At 37.8% G+C, this 17,650-nt stretch overlaps 1 protein-coding gene across 2 annotated transcripts in view; it reads right to left on the bottom strand.

The window, feature by feature from the left end:
• Positions 1-17,650, bottom strand: part of cntfr (ciliary neurotrophic factor receptor) — a 196,495-nt gene that overhangs the window by 124,656 nt on the left and 54,189 nt on the right. For both annotated transcript variants that reach the window (XM_067395701.1, XM_067395702.1), the window contains exon 2: positions 304-385. In XM_067395701.1, coding sequence (XP_067251802.1) covers positions 304-385 — 82 coding nt within the window. The remainder of the gene's footprint in view (positions 1-303; positions 386-17,650) is intronic.

The raw sequence follows: 17,650 nt of genomic DNA, 5'->3' as shown, positions 1-17,650 counted from the left end.
AGGCCATGCGTTAAACAGCATTCACACACACATACACACACCCCTCCCCACAGTCAGGTGATACTAACCCTCTGCTCACAATGTGACTTCTCTGTTCGACTCCGACAGATAGACTGAAGGAGGGACGTAAAGAAACTGACAACTAAAAAGAAGGACAAGACACATAACCAGAAAAGAACAAACTGAACCCTAATCTACAAAAGATGTAGCTGATTTTGGTAAGAAATTGTTGCACACACACACACACACACACACACCGGAGACTCGCAACAGATGGAGGAAGTATTCAAAATGTGGACTTACCTTGCTGGCTGCGCCTTTGGGCATAAACCACCACCACGGCTGCAAGCACCACACAGCAGAAGGACGTCACAATGTTGGCCATCTGCAGAGACACACACAGAGGTAGATCGTGAGGCTTCTGGCCTGCCCGAGAGAAACTGGGTGGCACCGATGCCAAGACAGCATGAGGAGGACAGTTTCCTCCTTCCCTCCCTCCCTCTCTCTCCCTCTCTCTCTCTTGTTTTCTTTCTTCCAATGTCTCTGCCTTCTGATTCCCCGCCCCACTTCTCTCTATCTCTGTCTCTCTCTCTCTCTCCCCCCTACTTCATACCATCTCATTAGTGGAATCAATGTCCTCTGGGACTGATATTCTCTTTGGTCAACTGGCTGTGGGATAGACAGTCCTAGATGAGAAATAGTAGGAAGGAAAGACAATGCCAGACAGTTTGGATCCAGGATTGACCATCATAAAGACATTCTCAGTCTCTCTTCATCTGGCCTTCTATTTCTCTTTTTTTTTTTTGTCTCTATTTTTTCCCCCTCTCTCTACCCATATACAAGCTCTATTTTGTTTTTTATTGTTTTTAAACCAGGGAAAATGTTGTATGATCATTGATTGCTATTTCATATAACTCAGGACAGTGTTTCCCAAACCTGTACCTAGAGTACCCCCAAAAGTACTCATTTCGAATGTCTCCCTTATCTGACACGCACATTTCTAGTCTTGGAGTTAACCTCCAAGACCTGACAGCTAGTCTTGCTCCAAACTCACACCATTGGTTGAGCTACTGTTGTTAAGGCTGACTTAGCTGGACCATTTAAACAAACAGCCTTCAATTCCATTTAGTGTCAGTGGTGCAAAAAACCCACTCACCTTTAAAAATGCCGTAAGACTTTTTTTGGGGGAAAAACAACACATAATATTTTCCCACTACCTGACAGATACCACTGAAACAGGTATCCTGATCAATCATAACTGTCTCTGTGACAGCCCTAGACTCGGTGAACAGCAAAACTGTACACTTTAACCAATCAGAAATACTCTAGGCCCATCAATCATTTTGAGTGTTCATGGGTTTTTGAGAGATATTGGTTGCTAGTATGTCTTTGAATGGCAGAGTATTGGAAAGAGGGCCATATGGTTGAAGTAAGCAAAATAGTGCAAGTTTGATGAAAACACTTATAGCAACTTTAACAGAGTTCCAGTTTCATTTAAAGGTACAGTGTGTAATTTATGCAACAAGTGGAACCAAACAGAAACAGAAGCAAACATAATTAATAATAATTACCATTTTTACCAGTTTGAGACATTGCTAAGACCACTTCTGAAACTGTAGAGGCAACATATGTGAGATTACTGGGAAATTTGAGTCCCAGAAAATCTGAGAAGCAAGAGACTTAACCAAAATTTGATCTCAATGTAATCTAATTTATGTCCAGAAGAAATAATTGAGATATTAACAGGATCCCTTTAGTGATTTTTTTTTTCCTATGGGAATAATTCACAGTGAAACATTTGAAATCCAGACCAAAAACAACACATTGTAGGGTCAGGATATCAATTTGTCTCCCTAAGCACACCAGCATTAAAACATTAAAAAGAGTCCATAGTTAAAACAAACACAAAGAGAGGCATTCATCAGAGTGAGACTGGGAATATTCATAAACCATAAAAAAAAAAAAAAAATCCTGGATGAATGCACACATAATGCCATGGATGGAATACAAGCAGAAGTTTCTCTCTTTTTTTTTTTTCTTTGTCTTTATTTTTTTTTTTTTCTACTCTCACTTGTTTAATTGTCTCCCATGATCCCAACGGTAGTTATTCATTAAAGTTAAACAGGAAATTATAACACACCCCATTATCAGGATGGTTGACTTGCTAAAGGAAATGTATACACACTATATTTATATATTTAACATTGTAATCACAACACCGTCTTGCTAATTGTGGAGAACCTAGCTCACTTGTAGCAAAAGTTCTTGATTGTTTTTGCTGGCAAGAACGTGCTCATCTTGGCTGGCGTCAAAGACGTGAGTGGGAGTGATGTGCATTTAATATTTGCTTTTATTGATGTGGGTGTTTAACATTGTGGATATTTAGCTTTTTGTCAGCTACTTATTATGTTCTGATTCATGGGTCTGCATACTTAGAATGTTTTTTATCAACATGCTGTATTTACCCAGCATTTGTCACTCACTAAACACAAGGTTCACATACACATAAGTGTGAAGATGAGAGAGCAAACTATTTTCTTTGATCAATGTCATAGACTAAAGTTAAATTATTGTACATTCTCGCTGAATAACATATTTGCGTTTGTTTGTTTCCGTGTCGGTAATCAAAAATCCATCATAAACATTGTATGAGGTAATTTACATACTGTATGGATGACAATAAACTCTTTTTGGAAACAAGCATATGTCCAGATATTACTCAAATATTGCTGCACAGCACTACTTATGGAGTCGCATAAGTAATGTCATTACAGAAAACAGTTGATAAATCTTTCACATTCAGCTTAGTAAGTATGTCTAAATTAAGAGTAGTTCCAAAATGGCTTTCAGTATTTTGAAGTGTACTTTTCGGTTTTTCAATTATCGGTGCTTAAAAAACCAAACCTTTCCTCTCTTCCGTTGAGATTCTTGAGTAAAGCAGAGAAATATTGTAGTCTGTTGACTGACACTTTATATTTATTCCAGAGGAATAAATGGAAAAAAAAAAAAAGGAAAAAAAAAAAAAAAAATGGACTGACAGGAGTGAAATTAAAATTGTATCTCTCTGTCAGTTCTTCAGAATTCCTCCTTTTTCTGGCGGCTGTAAGTAGCATTTAGCCCATCAAACTCGCGAACAATACATTTGATATCTGACAGCTCAGGATCCTTCTTTTAATGACATCCCATGGCACTGCAGATTTTATATTAATGTTGCTCAATGAGACCCATTTTGCTCGCCTTTATCTCCTGTCTTATTTATTTATTCATTTCTGATTTATGGCCATTGCTGCTGAATAGACGCATTTCTCTCACTGGTTAATTAAAATATATAATTTATCGTTGGTGCTGAATGAGTTTTTGCAAACGTCTCAGGTTCCTTCTGATGTCCTGTAAAATTTGCATTTAAATTGGAAGGCCTGAACTGAATACTTGCAAAGAAGGTATGAAGTATCACAAAATAGTACCAGCCAGGAAAATCCCACCAAACCCTTGACTGACAGATGAACAGAAATCACAAAAATATATATATATATTATTATTATTATTATTATTATTATTTTATTATTACGTACCCTTCATAAAAAATCTCTCAATTTGCCAACACTTTCACATATTTGAATCAATGTGGCCTAAAGGATATGGAGATTGGTCTACTACATGTTGAATACAAATAGCAGTGCCAGTGGCAGTGGCAGTGAACTATGAAAATCTTCATGTAGCATATCAATGCTTTCTAGCAGTGTAAGTTGTCTCCCTAGAGTTGCAAAGATGATACATAAAGCATTTACCTTGAATAGCTCACCATTACATGTATGAAGTAACATTTTTAGACCAACTTTAACAAGTGTTATACTGGCAAATCACTTATGCTGTTGGTCCTCCATGTGCTGCCAAAACAGCACTGACCAGTCAAGATTCTACAAGAGCCCTGAAGGTGTCCTGTGGTTTCTGGCAGAAAGACATTAGCAGCAGATCCTTATGTTATGTGGAGCCACCATGGATTGAACTTGTTGGTCCAGCACATCCCACAGATGCTCAACTTGGATTAAGATCCGGGGAATTTGGAGGCCAGGGCAACACCTTGAACTCTTCATCATGTCCCTCAAACCATTCCTGAACAATGTGTGCAGTGTGACAGGGTGCATTATCTTGCTGAAAGAGGTCACTTCCCCCAGGGAACACCATTGTCATGAAGGGGTGTACCTTGTCTGCAACAATGTTTAGGTCGTTGGCACGGGTCAAATTTACATCCGCATCAGGGCAATTCTTAGACTATGGGCACTTTCATGTCCTTTGATCATATTTTATAAAAAACATTTAATTTTGAAAAAATCCACACTTTCATAGTTAAATTTATAATGCAAGTACTTTAGGAACTTTTTACCTTTTTAAACATCATTATACATGCAAATATTGCTGTTGTGTGCTTGTCCCACACCCAGACTTCTGATCTTCAATAATGAAAAAGAAGTGTAAAAAAATGATTTATCTATTTTTTTTTTTTTTTATATGACTGAATAAAGTATCAGTAAAAGAATCAAAACATAATTGAGGTTTTTAAGCTCAGACAACTATTAATGTTATTTTATATACAAAATGTAGTTGTCCCACAGTATTGCCGTCATTTCCACCACAACGCTGTAATGTCCCTTTAAAAAGTTTTTTTTGAAAGATTGTTTGGGTAGTTTCTATGGAGATGAACAATGACATCACAGCACATGTCTGACATGGAGATTTTAAATTTCTTCAGCAACTTGGAAAAGAAAACTCAAGGTAAATATTGCTTGAAATGAAAATATTTTTATTGTATGTAATTTCCAAACATGGGGTAACATCAAATGAGTTTGTAAATAAATTGATTTTTTAACACAAATAGATGTATTTTGCATGCATGCAATGCATGCTACCAATTCATAGCTAATCTGTAATACTAGCTTGGATTTTTTTACAAAATACTGTAGGATTGTCATTTCCACCACCGTCATTTCCACCACATTACCTTCTTGGGTGGAAATGACAAAGGAGAGGTGGGAATGACATTTATGCTTACAAGGTGCAATTCATAGATTGAGTGGCTACAAATCTATGGTAATTGCAATATAGGTATAAATTGGTAAAACTATGTGTGAAAGTGGTCTTACACTGTTAAGAAATTATGTATATCATAATAAAATTTTAAATAATAATCAAATATTTACATGTGATGGAAATGACATTTGTTCAGTACGGATCGGAAAATATGTCAAAAAACACCAATTTGTCTCATAATGTAAGTGCGTTCTCTTATGGATCATTAAACTAGACTAGTTATAGCCTTGGGCGCCCAACACCCTTTCACCGGTTTGTGGATTGTCCCTTTTCGGACCACTGTTGGTAAATTCTTACCAATGCTGACCGTGAGCAACCCATAAGCCTTGTCGTTTCAGAGATACTCTTTATTCCTGCCCATTTCTTCTGCATCCAACATATTGATAATTGAGAACTGATTGTTGCTTACCATCTAATCTACCCAGACCTTAAGATGTGACCTTGTTAGGAGATTATTACATCTTTACAGGATTACAGGAGAACATTACACTTTAAAAAAGTTTAAAATGTTCAATGCATATTTTGCTTGTATCGCTATTGAAACACAAGAAGAAAAATGCAAGTATTTTTAGATGTGCAGAAATGTATAAAAAATATCACACAAAGATTCATCTAAATGGTTTGATCTTACCAACCTTAATGCCATTTTTACTACTTCAAATCAGTTTAAGCCAGATACTCTCTTAAAGCATCGTGGCTCATAGTCAAAGTCATAATCATAATCATGAAGTCAGAATGCAGCATTTAAGAATCTTAATGAGCAAACAAAAAGCTTGCATTCAAATCATTAAAATGCTAAATTTTTTATTTCCAGCAAAATTATCACAGATATATCATGCTCAGACCTAAATGTGACTGAACATCCAAAGATAAAATCTCAATCAATTTTCCACAAAGCCTCCAGTGTTCCTACTGACACACTCACGCAAACTCTGAGGTCATATCCTGTAATTAAAGTCTGCATTCAAGACCCCTCCTGACACTAATTCCCTCCATCAATCCAGTCGTATCAGAGATCTCTCAGATTAGCACCCATGCTACAGCGCACATGGCACACAGCCATGCACACATACAGCCAATAGCCATGACATTTAAACCTATCACATCACCCCTAATCGTATGCCAAATACAATGTCAGTCCTGTCAAAGCCTGTGGGGCTGTGATCTTTGTGCTGCTGTGCTGGTGTTATTTATTTAAATAAATAAATAAAAAAAAACAGATTAATGATCAATACTGGGTCAGTGCTTTAGCACTACGCTACAACACATCCCGTTTACTGGGCTGGCACCTGTGTTCACTGAAAATGTGCAGATGTGTTTAGATGGAGGCAGAAGAAAATGTACATAGATCAGTTGGAAAAAGGGCAAGTATATTTAAAAAGTACATTAGAAATACATTTCATAAAATGTTAAAAAAAAAAAAAAAAAAAAAAAAAAAGCTTGATGCAACTGTCTTGACATCAAAATGGAAAAAAAAAAAGCCTCATTAAAATAATGAAATTTAATTAATACTAAACTACTCACTGCTTATTAATATTACAGAGAGAGAGAGAGAGAGACCAAAGTCATATGGTAAAACTGACAAACAAAACAATAACACAGAAACACACTCTTAGATACTTAAAGAATGTATAAAGCACTCAATGTTCATTTATACTGGGCCACCCTCTTTTTGCAGTGTAATTAGGGACCCATTGTGTTCCTCATGCCAAGTTAGCACAGCTGCATTTTAAAGCATGCAGCATAAAGAGTTTATCATGCATATGGCACCTTTAACAATTTTATGATAAAATTGTGCAGATGGACCTATGCAATGAATATTCATCTGTCAATGCCATTAAACAAGTTCTTTATTACTATATTATCCAATGTGAATACGCAGGCCATCAACAGAATTGGTTTATAGGCTGTGATATAGATTATTAGGTGCGATTTTACACCATTCTGTTCTGCCATTACTCATCTGCATGACATGTATCAGCCCTTGTGAAAATGCAAGTAGAAAGCCCCACTGCAAACAGCATGCTGCTGGTATTTACCCATAATCCCACTCCGCACTAAATATGTAGTTCATATTCTAAATCAGTTATTATATAAGAGAGACTCGGCTAGCTATAAACCGAGCTCTATATGGGAGCTAAAAACACTCTATTTACGTTTTTTTCCCCCCCACAAGAACCTTAAAATGCAGCACCCATGAATAGACCCTTCCTGCTTTGGGCCCGGTCCTTACCCTGGCCACTCTGTGTGCTAACCGCACTGAGCCAATTGGGACATTACAGGGAGACTAAATAAGCAGACACCCTACAACGGAATGCACATATGATGCTTTTACCCTCTGTAAGAGGTTAGTGTGTGTGTTTGTACTGAATTTATCGTGTGTTTTCCCTTTAAAGCAGTAAGACCTAAATAACTAGAAAGTACCTAGGTAGTCACCGGGTGGACTATAAAAAGAAGTTTGATACCATCAAGTAAAGTCATAAATCTCTTTTACTTTTTTTTTTTTTTTTTTTAAGTTCTGCAGATATTCCTCTTGCTAATGTTTGTGGGCTCAAAACGCCTTGGTCTTTAGAAAGTCTTAGCTAAGCAGGAGCAGTACAGGGTCTCTTGACAGTGACTCAGTGATCTGTGACTTGTGATGTAATTATCCTTTTTCTATTGGTTTACTGGCCGAAAGAGGACATCTGTCATGCAGAGCCTGGGCTAATGGTATAGGACACTCTGTTTCTCTTTCTCCCCTCAGAATCAGAGACGAATGCAGCATCTTCAATCTCCAAAGACTTTTGGAAGATCCATGGATCACAGTTATTATCACCCAACCGACTGTCCAATGAAAAAGCTAAACAACTTTAAATGGTCCACCTGTCCATGGCACCTCATTGTTGTGATTGGATAGTATTTATGCTTACCATATCACCCATGGCCACAGGTGAAAAATGTTAATTTGTCAATGTTGCAAGGTCTATAAATAAAAATGCTTGGGAGGGAAACAGATGTTTGACAGAGTCAGCCATTCAGATAGTTCGGGTTCAAAGGTTCCAGCTGGCAACTGATGGCCGGAATGCCCTGTGGTAGTACCGGGGGTTTGCCTCTGCCACCACTGCGCAAAAGCAACATCTGTTCCTCAGACAAACTACCGAAACTGCAGCCAACTGTTTACTATGCTTTTCTGATGTGTCACACCAAGCAAGAAATGTGGAAAAGTCAAAATGTGAGGATCTCTTGGGCTTCAATGAGAAGATGAGAAAGACCAGGAGATTGAAATTCAGAAATAAAAGAAAGAGAAGAGAATATCAAGAGACAGGTGGTTAGGCCTTAAGCCAGGGCATTTTTCTGCCTGCTCGCAAAGGAATCATTTGCTTCAGAGAGTCCTTCAAACTAAAATACCACAGTGTCTCTGTCCTTCTCAGATCATTTCTGTCCAAGGGCCTGGCTGATGTCAACCGTGAAACCTCAACACTTGCTCATTTTTTCTGGCGATGTAGTTATTTCTTTCAGATGATCAGAAAGGCCAGAATCCACCACAGAGTGACCAATGATGTGGTGACCCAACATCGTGGTCAGCAAAAACTATGGGTTTGCTTGCTTTTGTGCAAGCAAACCCATAGTTGCAGTCTGGGTTTTATTTTCTTTGACCTTCCATAGGTTTGCTCAAGGTTTTTGAAGATGAGAGTGTGTCACGCAACCTGTCCATGTTGGCCCCTACTTTGGCAAGTTTCCCTCAAGTGACAGAAGAATTTGCTCAACAATTTTGTAGAGTTTGATTGGAAACATGACCTTTCATGCCACCCTATCCACTCTACAACCTGTTCCTGGGCTGCAACCTCTCAGTTGAGAACAAGTGTGCTACGAAGCAAATTAGTAATTGTTGTTGATAGAATGTTAGGTGACAGTGTGGACACTCTGGTGTCATCTGTATTAGTATGTATTAGAATCTTTTTGGTGAACTCTCTGTTTTCACACCTTTATATGCACACGCCAGAGGCTGGTGTCCTACAGCTAGCTGAAACCATTGGAAATTTGCCCAGGGGCCTTGTGTGAGCTGTAAGGCAGGACCCTGGCGAGGTGCTCCTCTCATCGCTACTCTGACAGAGTCATTAGGATTCTATTCCCAGCTTCCTTCTCCTCTCAGTGCTCATTAGTCATACAATCAATTAAAGCCAGTCCATGCTCACATCGTCTTTCCCTGCCAGATACCTAAATTACACATAGGGAGATTATTACACTTAGGTGGTTGGTCACTTTCCTTTACTCTGAAAAAGTTTTTTAACCTTATGAGATGGAGGAAAGGACCATTTGTTTTCAGATAAAAAAGTCCTTCTTGTGGTTTTAACTAAGAGTTGATAAAACTTCAGTGAAACATTTGAAAGAGTTGGTCAAATTATGCCTCAGACAAAGGTCAGGACCTAAAAGATGCACTTGATGTGGACCCGCAATCTTGTGGCCTTTGTTTTTATGTGTCTGTGAGGTCATCAAGATCACTGGGTGTCCCAGTTAACAATTTATGGTTCAAAAGAATGCCCAGCAGTGCCTCTTACACATTTGATGCACCCACAGTGCAACCTTTTGTGAAGATAGCACTGGTGCGGACTTCACGGTGATCCCCTACAGCCCATGTAACGTTACGTCATTCCAGTGTGGAGTCAACTGTGGACCACAAGAGCCGAGGTCACCATTTGGAACAGAGGCATAGTTTGCAGAAGTGAAATAAATACAATTTTTTTTTTTCAAGTCATTGCGTATGGTCAGTAATTGAACAATGTCTTCTTTTATAGGTGCCATTTTGAGTTTCATTTCAGATTTCATTTCACACAGTCCAGGGATCACAAACAACATCCTCCTAATTCAACACAATTACACCACCAACCTGGAAATCGGTGTGTGTGCACTTTTCGCTCTGACAGAGTCCATCGATTTGTGCTGACAGAGACAGACAACTCTCTTGCATCACTGAGTGCAACTGCTGTGGCTCCTTTCACCTTGATGGGCAACTCCTGATCCAACATCACAATGATATTCATCAGCAACCTCTCTTCCTGTGTTGGACATTACAGTAGAGTGAACTACTAAGTCTGCCTTCAAATTAATTGTTGCTGTAACGACCAGTGGGTCCGAAGCATGCTATGAATTTATTGAGCAGTCTTGCTTCCGGAAGACACGTGGCTAAAGTGCAGACATATTCTGAAAGTAAAGGGCACTTCAGCACAAAGGAACCTTAAATTCAGTCACTGGCACATATTACAAGTTGATTCAATAGACACTGACAGTTCTTCCTCTGAGAAAAAGAGACCCTGATCATGTCTCATGGTCCTCCTGTCCCTTTGACTCAGTCATGCTGCATAATAACCTCCCTCTTTTGAGTACAAAGCCTCCCCAAGTGACAGGTGTTTGACTTAATATGCCCACTCCAGCTGAGCTCTGGCTCACCAGAGTGCAATTGACAATTACATTTCACACATATTGGAGAAGGCCTGTCTAAAAAACTTAGAATTAGGTTATTGATCCGCTGACTCGGATTGTCATTGCTCTCAAAGTCAAGCCGGTTGCATAGTCGCCTATTTATTAACAACCATTTCATGGAATGGAACAGTACATGATGTGACTCTGGCCATTCTGGGGATCCAATTTTGAAATGATGGCATGCCTCAATAAAAAAATTGAGATCATTAATATTGATATTTTTGCCAGAAAGCTCTGTTGACTTTAGGGTGTTTCAGGCCACTTCTGTGATCACGTTCTGCCACACATATTATGATTGAATTCAGACAAGGAGGCTGGCATGTTTGCATTCAACCCAGAGGGATGCAACTCAGCAAAATCTATAATTGCTAATAGCATGCTAATAGGGAGGGATAATGGAGTTTATTTCTGGGGCCACTTTTGTGCATCTATTGACTATGTTTGGCAGGGATAGCCATGCTAGCTAATCCTTACACCACCTCTCCTCAGCTGCCTTCAGTCTGTAGGATAATAAATAATGAGCTTCAGTGAGTTATTGATCTCTCTTGCTCTCTCATGTTACTCAGAAAGGTCTTTTTCAGAATAGGAAAATTAGAGAGTGCGAAAGCTCCTAGCATTTCAAACAGAAAGGATATTAGCATTTTGATGGTTTGAGGTGGGGATTAGTCTTTCTTTAAGAGAAATCCAAGAGGCATAGATTAGGTATCGCTTATATCATTCACTGCAAAAGACTGATGCTTAAGGTACAAGAAGGTCATTTCACAGAATAACTTAGTTCTGAATAATGTTATTTAAATGCTTTTTTCGAAGCAATTACCAACCATGCGGAAATGACATTGATTACAAGGTATGTAAATATTATAATAGCCGAACAGCTCTGTTATATTTGTTTACCCTGATTGTCTAACATTTCAGCCATTACTGTCAGAAAGCCAAGAATATCTGAATAACCCTTTTCCTCGTTCTTCCTGTTTGGTCAGTAATAAACACCCCACACAAGCAGAGCTGCTGCTGTCATGTTGAGCAAAATCAGCTCACAGTGCATTAGCTGCTCTATCGGAGAGAGTATTGATCCCTCTGAACATGGTTTACAGCTACAGAGAGAGGAAGAGGGAATGCATGCAGTTTGTTTCATATCCTGGCTTAAAATGGTCACTCTTGGCTGTATTGCATAACTATAAGCATTTATTTATACAGAGAATTGCAATTTCTGTGAGTGCAGAGCTACAGAGTGAACTCAGTGTTTTTATTTGATTGACTGTTTATTCTTTGTCATCCTTATGATGACCACACTGTAAATTACATTTAGTTGCTGAACGTTATAACAATGGTCAGATAACATTTAGCTCTTTAAGACAACAACTACACATTTGCAGTTTTACAGAGCAGAATGTTAATAATTTGTAGAGCTTGTAGAGGATGCAAAAATAATGTTTGTTAATGGTTTTAAAAAGTACAGCAAGATTTGTGGACATACTGTAATGGGGAGAAAACATCCCTATTATAATACATACTTCATTGACTTCATCATCATAATCTTGCTAGTTCTGAATCAGATCTGAAGTAACTAGTAACTTGTTACTTAGGTAATCTTTTAATTAAATATTTATTTTTTATCTTTGTCAAGTAATTATTAACCTGTTAGCCTAGCCTGGGTGCCAGCCCGTACCCCGCCCACATTTTTTGGACGGGAAGTTCGGTCTGGACTCGATCCATTGTGGAGTAATTATGCTCGGCTCCCAGAAAGCCGAGCCAATCGAATTGCCAGGGCGGGCTTTAATCGATGATGGACAGGCTATCTGCGGTTACGCAACCACCCACGTCATCAAAGAGCGCTTGGTTTTCACCAACGATGACTGCAGCTGGAGAAGTAAGATGTTTAGATTCCGCTATCACATCTGTAATAAAAGAAATCGACAGCGCATTAATTTTAAAAGACGAACAAAGAACCGCAATCAAGGCATTTGTCGATGGGAAAGATGTGTTTGCCGTCCTTCCAACGGGATTCAGCAAAAGTTGCTCTGATTGGTTGTAGGTCTATCCAGTTGAGTGCAGAGGTTTTTTGTTTTTTTTTACTGGTTCGGTTAAGACACGCCCCATAATTCAAGTGCAATGGAGCAGTATCATACTCACATTCTGCCTAGAATATGAGTATGACGAAGTCAGGCTACTGTTAGCCAGCATCCTCCCTTTTGAAAAAATCCCAAAAAATGACATACTCAAACTAAAACAGATACAGTTCATGAACTGTAAATGAAATCTAAAAGCACAAGTATAGTTTCAATTGAAAGCAGTCACTGCACACAATTTACACAATGACTTTTACTTCCTACTCCCTGTTGCACAAATTTGTAAAACATAAAATCTGAGATTTATTTTCAATATGTGATTTGGTAAATCACAACTGTCTAAGTAGACAAGTGATATGCTAAGAAAGGGAATGTATTAAAGGGTTAGTTCACCCAAAAATGAAATTTCTGTCATTAAGTACTCACCCTCATGTTGTTCCAAACCCATCAGACATTCGTTCATCTTCAGAACACCATTAAGATATTTTTGATGAAATCCGAGAGGTATCTGAACTTCACAGAAAGGCAGCAACGTCATTGCCCCTTTCAAGGCCCAGAAAGTTAGCAAACATGTTAAAATATTCCACAAGACTACAGTGGTTCAACCTTGATGTTATGAAACGACAAGAATACTTTTGTCTGCAAAAACAAAACAAAAATTTCTTCACTTTCCTGTCATTCTCCTACGCTGTTTACGTTGTAGATACAGTGCAACCCTTCCAGGTTTTCATTATTGACCAGCTCCTGCGTCAGCAGCGCATGAATGCTTCATGGTGCTCACATGTACAGCATCGACCAATACTGAGCTGGCATTCTGACGTAGAACCTGGAAGCGCTACACTGTGTCTACAACGTAAAAAAGTGTAGGAGAATGACAGGGAAGAGAAGAAATTGCTATTTAACAATGTAATAATATATCTAACAATGTCTTTGCTACCTTTCTGAGCCTTGAAAGGTGCGATGACGTTGCTGCCTATGTGTAGTTCAGATACCTATCGGATTTCATCAAAAATATCTTAATTTGTGTTCCGAAGATGAATGAAGGTGTAATGGGTTTGGAATTACATGAGAGTGATTAAGTGACAGAAATTTCATTTTCGATTGAACTAAATCTTTTTTTTTTTTTGGCAGTGCTCTCACCTAAACAGAGATTACTCCTCTAATCATTACTGACATAGTCTTAACTAGTTTTATTTCACTTCACAAATCCTGATAACAACTGCTCAGTGAGGTAGCAAACATGATGCAGTCTTTGGTCAATTGGGCAAAAATTGGGGCAAAAAAAAAAGAAAAGAAAGAAAGAAAAGAAAGAATTTTCAAGCACCTAGCAATGACCATGGACACTCTACCAACTGCACTGCAATGCCCTGGAAACCTCCCATCTTAGCATCCAGGTGACAAATTCTACAGAAAATTTCTAGTTTATTAATTTTTAATAAAAGCAGAATACAATATTATGAAAAAAGTTAAAATTACTTTTTTGTTCCGTATAGGCTGCTCCACACCTTTTGGCATGAAACTGATCGATAGAATACAAGCTAAAACTGTGGTGTGAAGGAATTGAGGAAGCCTGCTTTCTGGTTTATAAGGGTGAAAGTCATGTTTTTATCAAGGCCTGGGATGTAAGGTGTGCTTGCTGAACTCTAAGATGGATCGAATGCTCCTGTCATGTGGATTCTGGATTGATCCAAAAGGCGTGAGCTAAGGGAATAGAAAGGTGAGCACAGGTCTCTCACCATGACTTTCACTATATCTTGGCCTATTGAGATTTGCAACATTTGTAAATCGAGTTTGGTCTGGGAGGAATATAAAGAGAAGCTCAACCGTACTTGTTTGATGCACGAGAATAAACCTCATTGGTTCTTGAAGAAGCTCAAATGTGCTGCGCAACACATGAGTATGAACCTCATTGGTTCTTGCGGAAGCTCAGATGTGCTGTGTAACACACGAGAATGAACTTGCACGTCAAGCAAGCATAGCTACTTGAGCTTCCGTTTAGCATATCTGAAATGTGTGTTGGTGAATGATGGATGTCTATATGTGAATAAAAGCCTAAATTAAATCAGTTCATCATATAAAGTAATTGTGTCTTTTCAGAAAATTTGGACTAAATCACTCAATTCATATGGATTAGATTAGTATGAACTTTTTGAAGCATCAAAGTTGTAGTTGCATGCTGTCAATGGAGATTTCAGATTTCATTAAAATATCTTCATTTGTGTTTTGAAGATAAATGAAAGTCTTACAGGCTTGGAACGACATGAGGGTGAGTAAATGATGACAGATTTTTTTTTTTTTTTTTTTTTTTTTGGATGAGCTAACTCTTTAAATATCTGGATTTAGTCTGGTAACAATAGACAATAAATCAGAGACAGATCATACATTATGCTAAACAAAAAACAAAAAGCCATTAAAGAAGGGAAGAGAAGAATCTTTAAGAGGGATTTGTGGGTAATTCAGTCTTTAATTACTCTTTCACAGACATCCTGAGGGCAAAGTATGACATAAATTTCAACACAGGTAGATCTATCTACAACATTAAGTTTTAACCACACATCTCTCACGCAGAGTTGATTGAACTTGGCTCAGATGTAAGCCTAAATGATGAGGAATTTAAATGACATTTTAATCAATTTTAGATTAATCTGTCCCTGTTCTATTTACTCAGCGGAATTCCATAATGCACTACGGAAGATTAGCATACAAGTCATTAAGCAGCCAAATAAGTAATTTTGCCCATATAACAACGAATGTACAGTCTAATTATGCAAAAGAAACAGATTTTAATTCTCAGTTGTTGCTTTAAAAATTATATTTGATGAATGACAAGGGAAATTCTTGCTTGTGTGATCCGTGAGTGGATTATAAAAGGTGGAACCGTCAACTTTCCTCCATGCATATAGAATAAAGGCAGGCGAAGCCAATCGAGATCCAGATTTCATGGCGGCTTTTCAAGGATTAGACAGCAAGCCCCTGCCTTTTGCATCCCTGCCTTTCAGACAAGCGAAGCCCTTGATCTTTTTCAGATCATGTCGCGCACCATTCATCATTCTGACAAGTTTCAGAGAAAGGTCTCCACTTGCAAAGTTTCTTTTGTTAAATGGAAGATTATATTGGAGCAGACGCAATAATGGCCTTTACTATGTACACCAAATTAAGACCCTGTGAGCCGAAGATGTCTGCCTGTCAAAAATAAAAACTGAATGATTTTCGGCTATTGGCACATGAGTCATTTTTAATTCGTACAAATTAGTTCAATGTGCTGCAAAGGTACACAGCTTTGCATGAATGAAACTTGCATCGAAATAGCCTGATTGTTTATAAGATGGCTTTTGGTTTAGAGTCAACACAAAATGCTGTTTGCAACCCATTTTACTGAGGGAAAGCAAGGCATGAAATGAGACAAAATATTGGGAGGGGCTACCAGAATGGAGCCAGATGGACGGAGGAGAGGGACTGAAAAGCAAGAAAAAAAATTGCAACATAAGCCAAAAAGGATAAGAAGTTGGAAGTTGTTTGACTAAATATTACGTAGAAAAATTATTTGGGTTCAAAAATGGCACCCCAATAAACGCACGACAAGTCCAAGAACGTGCATTTGGGAAGAAAAAGAAGTCTGCTTACACTGTAAAAAAAATATTTTCATGATTTGTTATCACAAAATTTTTTTTATTTTGTCAAATCAACTTAGATAATTAATGTGGTTCAGATAACATAATATTTTAAGTTTCTGTTGATTAAATCAATCGCCTTCATTTTATTAACTTAAATTTTTAATTTCAATGAGCTCAAAATTTTAAGGCAACCAGGTAACTTACTTTTTAAAGTTAAACCAACAATTCTTTTTTACAGCGTAGTTGCATTGAATATGCTTTTGTACTTCAAATCTATCTATCTCTCTATCCATCTCTTTATCTATTTCTCTTTAGCTATCTCTCTATCTATAAAAGGCCACTTAAGTGCACTTACCGTGCTTTAAAGAAGTAGCCTAGACTTATTTTGTTGTGTTGACCAACATACTAAAAGGACAGAGTTGGTAGTACGTAATTATAATTTGAATTGTAGTGCATTATTTGATATTACATTTAAAGTTAATATATTTTACAGTTTTTCTCAATCGCTTTGGAGCATTTCTCAGATCACAACTGAAATTCTCAAAACTTCTTGTTCAACCTCCACATCATCTAGTAACTTGTGCACACCATAAAAGCAATTTCTCATTGTTTTGAACAAATTGCATATGCTTTTGTACAGTCAAACAATTGATTATGTACAATTGTCTGCTGTTTCCTACATTATTAATTGCTTATGTCATGTTTATCAAAATATATTATGTGGTTTCCTGTTGAATAGTCTTACCCCTCAAAACATCTAGGCATAAGTTCATTGCATGAGTCATTAAATGCAAAATGGTTGAACTAGTTGTCATAAACTGTCAACCATATTTTGTACACATTTCTATTAGACTTTTTGTAAATGTGTCCTGAATTGATGATTTTGCAGAGGTGAATTCTGAATTTCACTATAATGAAGGGGGATGTATAGTAAAGCATTAGATCAACCAGTGATCATCCAGTTCTCTATAGCTCAGATGTCATCTCATGAAGCTTCATTTGGGAAGCAGATATAGACAGAGGACAGCACAGTGTTACTAATTTTGAAAAAAAAAAAAAAACAAACAAAAAAAACAATTACACTGTTTTGGACATTTGTAACAAGGAAACAAACAAGGTCAACAGCCGGGAAGAAAAAAAGGTCTAAGGATTTGTGGTGAAAGGGTACAGAGGCAACACAGTGGAAGGTCAATGTTGTAGACATGTTTGTGGCCACTATTGCGGACCATGTTCTTAATCATGACCTTATGGCCGAAGCGGGTCAAAATTTCGAATTTTGGGAGACCAACCGTGTCCTCAATCATTCAAACATTTGCAGACAGAACAGGTATGTATAATCACACAATGTTCACTGTACTGTAATACTGTTTACTTACTGTAATGCTATATTATTACAGTAGTCTATCTGCACTTTACAGT

This window comes from Chanodichthys erythropterus, chromosome 10 (genome assembly GCF_024489055.1).
Source record: "Chanodichthys erythropterus isolate Z2021 chromosome 10, ASM2448905v1, whole genome shotgun sequence".
Classification (NCBI taxonomy): domain Eukaryota; kingdom Metazoa; phylum Chordata; class Actinopteri; order Cypriniformes; family Xenocyprididae; genus Chanodichthys; species Chanodichthys erythropterus.
The sequence above is the reverse complement of the archived record's forward strand: the minus strand, read 5'-3'. Positions and strand labels throughout refer to the sequence as shown.